This window comes from Gopherus flavomarginatus (genome assembly GCF_025201925.1).
Source record: "Gopherus flavomarginatus isolate rGopFla2 chromosome 1 unlocalized genomic scaffold, rGopFla2.mat.asm SUPER_1_unloc_1, whole genome shotgun sequence".
Taxonomy (NCBI): Eukaryota; Metazoa; Chordata; order Testudines; family Testudinidae; genus Gopherus; species Gopherus flavomarginatus.
The window spans coordinates 83,086-88,805 of NW_026114596.1; the positions used below are offsets into that span (position 1 = coordinate 83,086).

At 46.1% G+C, this 5,720-nt stretch overlaps 1 protein-coding gene across 1 annotated transcript; it reads right to left on the bottom strand.

Moving 5' to 3' along the window:
* Positions 1–3,339: 3,339 nt before the first annotated feature.
* Positions 3,340–4,311, bottom strand: LOC127040827 (olfactory receptor 52R1-like). Its single transcript, XM_050935394.1, has one exon. It carries the CDS (start codon positions 4,309–4,311, stop codon positions 3,340–3,342), a length of 972 nt encoding a protein of 323 aa, XP_050791351.1.
* Positions 4,312–5,720: the final 1,409 nt, after the last annotated feature.

Below are 5,720 nucleotides of genomic sequence, written 5' to 3' on the forward strand. Positions count from 1 at the left end.
CCCTCAAATCTGAGGCCTTGGATGCGGTAGGTGACATTATTCACTCTTTACTTCAGCAAAGCATACTGGTTCCTCATAGAAGTGCACCTCATAAGTCCTGGACCCTCCAGAGACCCCCTCTTGGGCGGACGTACGGGAGAAAAATTAGGTCATGGTATTGCCCATACAAATACCTCTGTGAAAGTGCAAGAAATTCCAACATGGGTTCATAAAACCAGAATTAAAATGCATAAATTAATTCATTTTGTTTATATTGTATCATTGTATGTAACAAATAAAATAATAATAATAATAAAAATTGAGGGGAGGGATAGCTCAGTGGTTTGAGCATTGGCCTGCTAAACCCAGGGTTGTGAGTTAAGTCCTTGAGGGGGCCATTTGGTGATTGGTCCTGCTTTGAGCAAGGGGGTGGACTAGATGATCTCCTGAGGCAAACCTAATAATCTTTCCTTGCCAACCCTAATAATCTATGATTCTATGAAATGTGACTCCCAACATTAATCCTCCTGTCAAACATACCTGATGCAGCTTCCTGGGATCTGCCCTTGGTATATGTTACACAAGGTAGCTTTTTTCAAATCTGGCCAGTATGTGCAACTCCCTTCAGAAGGCAGCAGTGAATGGGCAAAGAAACCAGACACTTGGCTTGCCCCCGGACTGGACCACCTGGGACCTATTGTGGTTACAGCTCACCTCCAAAAACATCCAGGCCTGGACATGCTACAAGTACTAAACAAGAAGCCTGGTACCTTAAGAATATACCTAATGTCTAAGGTGTATATATGAGCTGGTTCATGAATAGAAAGTGATAATACACCAGCCTCTATAAACCTGAGCAGATTTACCAAACACTTCAGACAAACTCACTGGCAAAGATAAACAGAAAACAAGTTTATTTATGACAAAAGTGATTATTGAGAGAAAAGAAAATATAGGCAAGCTGTCTAAACTCTCAACCCTATTATACTGGGCAACATCTAGATTAACCAGTTTTTCTCACCCCACTGGATATACACAGGTTTCTCCCTTGAAACCTGGGCCAGTTTCCTCTGTTGGAGTCTTCAGTCTTCAGAGTGTCATTGTTGCTTGCAGTGTAGGTGGGAGAAGGAGAAAGGCCAAGAATGTGGCCATTGTGTCCTGTTTTATAGCATTCATTATTTTCCTTGCTGTTGCCTCTGGGGAGCTAATATCTGGCCAATTCCCCAATTTACAGCATGTTTTACTGACAACCATACATCACAATCGTATAATTTCATATGCACTAATGATATAGATGTTTAGATAGAACAGTGACTTTTACTAGGTCACAACCTTTCACCTGATACCTTACATGGCATGCTTTATATGCAAGATCACAATTGTATGTAAATGAAAAATATGGGGTTTACAGGGGAATCCCCGAGGTGTAGCGTGTCACAGAAGGCACATTCGAAGTGTCAGAGAGAAGGAGGTGTCTGTGTTTGTGGTGGTGGGGGTGAGTTACAAAGGAAAGTGAGAGATGGACCAAAATGCATGAGGAGAGAGAGAGTTTCCAAGGGAGAGACAAACCACCTCCCTGAACCCAAACTGTCACTGCCTGGTTCAGGGAACATTTCCTCCAGGACAACCTGGCTGGATCAGTCCAGGAATCAGAGCACCGAGGGCAGAGGAAAATGGGCCACATTTGGGTGAAGAGAACATCTTGTGGACACCTCCCCTGAGGTTTGGGATCGCCCAGGCCTTCTCCACTTCCATGCATAGTCCCCTAGCATCCGAGCAGCAGCTCCAGGTTTTCTGTCACAGCCTTGCACAAGCTCCCACAGCTCGACACCCGCCCAATGGCAGTGTTTGGGCCCCCACAATGGCTCCATGTGATTTGGAGTCCAAGCACTGTCCAGGCCTTGCCTCTGGCTCTGGGCTTCTAGGCCCACTTTTGGGATGCAGCTTCCATTCTAGCGCCTCTCTCTGGAAACTGAGATCTGCACACCAAGGCCCTGAGACTAGGCTGCTCCCCCAGACTCTCCAATTGCTTCAGCACCCCCTGCCCAAAGCTCCCCCTTGGGCGCACTCTGTTTCCAGTTTCACTGTTTCAGGGCACAGGATCGTTAAAGCAAACAGACCCAGGCCTTCCAAAGAGGGCTGCTAAAACAATTCCACAAGAGATACCCCAATCCAGTTAAACAGAATACAACACCTACATGCCATTCCCTGCCTCTGTCTCTTCACCACCCTGGAGCATTCTTTGAGATTTAGTCAGACCCATTCTGGGGTTCCCAGGGGTCACCTCCTGGAACTCCTGGCTCCTCCTCCAGCTGGAGTCTGTCTCTGTGCTGCAGCCAGAGCCCTGCAACCAGAGTCCCCTCCTCTGCCCTTGTCCTTCTCTCCTACCCCAGCTTCTTCTGGTTCATCCAATCTCTCTGTTTATAAAGGGCTGGACCAAACTCGCCCCTCTCTGTTCACTCTTCAGGGGAGGTGCCATTCCTTCCGCGTCCACCCCCTGCAGAGACATTGGAGAAAACTGGCTTTTATCTAGAATACAGTTACTTCTTTCTTCTGTCTGGGCGATATCTCATTAAGTGCTGATAGTCTTTGATGACCAGCCGATTTATAGACAGATGCCTCCATCTCAGCATCCTGCCCCTTTGCATAAGCTACGTGAGTGAAGAGCACAGGAAAAGCCCAAAGACATAAGGATACAGAGGTTTAACTCAATCAGACATGAGCTAACATAGTTTCCACCCATCTGGGTTTTACCCAGACAGTCAAGGTTTTGGCTTCTGCTTCTGGGTGCCACTTAGGGTTGTCAGCTACCCAGTTTTGAACCAGAAAGTATGGTCAAAAAGGGGATCTGATGGTGTTCAGTTGCTGCAGTGTGGGGGAGGCTTTGGGTTATTAATTCATGTCACCCCTGATCATCCTGAGCTGCAGAAGCGCATGTCTCAGACCCAGAGCAGAGGGAGCACAGTCTGGGCAGGGAGGGAGGTGGAGACAATCTAGAGAGTTATGAGGGAGGGGAAGAGAGGAGAAAACGACGAGGTGAGTCCCTCGGCCTTGATGGACTAGGCTACTCAGATGGAGGGGAATTGGGGAAGGAGATGGGGCAGAGGGGAGGCCTTGGTGGAAGAAACAGGGTAGGAAGCAAAGTCTCAATATTTCGTTTACTAGCACTTGTAAAGTGGAAACCATATGAGCTGTACAAGACAAATTCCCCAGTTTATCATGCTGACAAAGCACAGTACGGTCAGGAAAGGATTTAATGTCTCTTTGACTGTCCAGTAACTGATTCAGAAAGAGGGTCTGGCACCATGTCACCAGCCAGTGGATCTCAGTCTGAGAGTGAAAGCACAAGGAGAAAAATCTTTAGGTCCCTGTATGAGTAAAGAGTTGGAGCAGCCTGTTCCAGATCTGTTTGGTCCTCACCCCATAGATGATGGGATTTAGCATGGGGGGCACCAGGAGGTACACATTGGCAATAAGAATGTGGAAATGCAGGGCCAAATTGTGCCCAAACCGGTGCATGAGGAAGGAGAAGAGAGATGGAATGTAAAAGATTAAGATGACACAGAGGTGGGAGGTGCAGGTCCCAAAAGTCTTCAGCCGGGAATCCTTTGTGGGGAGGCTGAAGATGGCCCTGAGGATCTGGATATAGGACACAGCGATAAAAAATACATCCAGACCGGTCACCAAAAATGCCACGAAGAGGCCGTAGTAACTACTAATGCGGATGTTTGTGCAGGCCAGCTTCACCACGGCTATGTGCTCACAGTAGGTGTGGGGGATGATGTTGGTTCTGCAATATGGCCACTGCCTCACCAGGAGGGGATAGGGCAGTACGAGCATGCTACCGCGCAACACCACAGCCAGGCTGATCTTGGTCACCATGGGGTTTGTCAGGATAATGGAATGTCTCAGGGGATCACAGATGGCCACGTAGCGATCCCAAGCCATGGCCACGAAAATCCCAGACTCCATCCCTGAGAAGCAGTGAATGAAGTACATCTGGGTGAGGCAGGCACTGAAATTGATCTCCCTAGAATTGAACCAGAAGATGCTCAGCATTTTGGGTAGAGTGGAAGTGGACAGGACCAGGTCGGTGATGGCCAGCATGCAGAGGAAATAGTACATGGGCTCATGGAGGCTCGTCTCCCTCTTCACAATGAACAGGATGGTGAAGTTCCCCAAGATGGCTATGGCATACATGGTGCAGAAGGGTATGGAGATCCAGACTTGGGCCATCTGCAGGTCAGGAATGCCCAGCAGGATGAAGGTGGAGGGGTTTATGAAGTTGGTTGTGTTGGAATCTGACATGTAGCAGGGGAGAAATTCCTGCATGTACTGTATGTCCTCTTGACTTTCTTTATGTGCCCAGGGTCTAGGATGATGGTCGCAGGACAAATGCCTGGATGGATACATAATGTTAATATGATACACTACATGCACCACATCTACAGTAGAACCTTAGAGTTACAAACTGACCCATCATTCACAAATCTCATTGAAGCCATTATGCAATCAAAGAGCAGAAGAGCCAAAACAAAAACAAGAAAAAAAGGCAAATACAGGACACTTCTGTATTAAATGTAAATAATTAAAATATGAAAGGAACATTTAAAAAAATATTTGAGAAGGTTAGGAAGTAATGGAAAAGCTGGTATTGGAGTAGTTAAAAAAATAGTCTAGGAATATAATTCATTCAAGTTAGAAACATGGTTTATGGAAACAGGTCTTGTCAAATACAGCTGATTTCATCCTTTTACGAGATTTCATGTTTGGCTGATCAAGGGAACAGCACAGATGCAATAACATTTGATTTCTCTGAGACATTTGATTTAGTAGGGGAAACTATTCAGATTAAAATATGAACACTTCAATATCAGCAGTGCACACGTAAAAGGAACTAAAAGCTGGCTAATTGAGAGATCTCAGAAAGCAGTTGTCAATAGGCTATTGTCAGTGAATAGGGTTGTTTTTAGTGGGGTTCTGCAGAGATAAATTCTAGGCCTAATGCTATTCAAAGTTTTCATCAATGACGTGGAAGGAAATGGAAAATCACTGCAGATAAAATCTGCAGATGATCCAAAGACTGACAGAGTGTTTACAATGAGAAGGCCAGGGCAGGCATACTGATTGATGTGGAGTGTTTGGTCGGCTGGGCCCATGAGGAAAAAAATGTTTTAATACACTCAAATGCAAAGTTATCCTCTTGGAACAGAGAATGCAGGCCTGATCGACAGACTAGGGCACTGTATTATGGAGTACAGGGACCCTGAAAAGGATTCAGGAATCATTGTGGACACCCAGCTCATCGTGAGCTCCCATCACGATGCTGTGGCCAAAAGGGCTGATGCGATCCTTGGATGCATGCAGAGGGTGGGGTGAGTTGGAAAGCAGGGGAAGGACTTTACCTCTGCATGTGGCATTGGTTAAAATGACTGCATCCAGTTCTGGGGTCCACATTTCAAAAAGAAGGTTGAAAACTTGGAGAGGATTGAGAAAAGAGCTACAGAAATGATTGGAGACTGGAGAAAATGTCTCACAGAGTGGGAGTTATTTAAAGAGCTTCATCCACTTATGAAAAATATGATCAAACGGAGACTTTCATGGGGACTAATTGGCTTTGTAATCTAGAGAAGAAAGGCAGAGCAAGGTCCAATGGCTGGAAGCTGAAACCAGACAATTTCCAGCTGGAAAAAAAGGCCAAATGTTTAGCACTGATGGTGATTAACCTTTGGAACAAACTG

Bases quoted from the DNA above. Each gene is read 5' to 3' on its own strand.
- LOC127040827 (XM_050935394.1), bottom strand. From the start codon at position 4,311: ATGCAGGAATTTCTCCCCTGCTACATGTCAGATTCCAACACAACCAAC.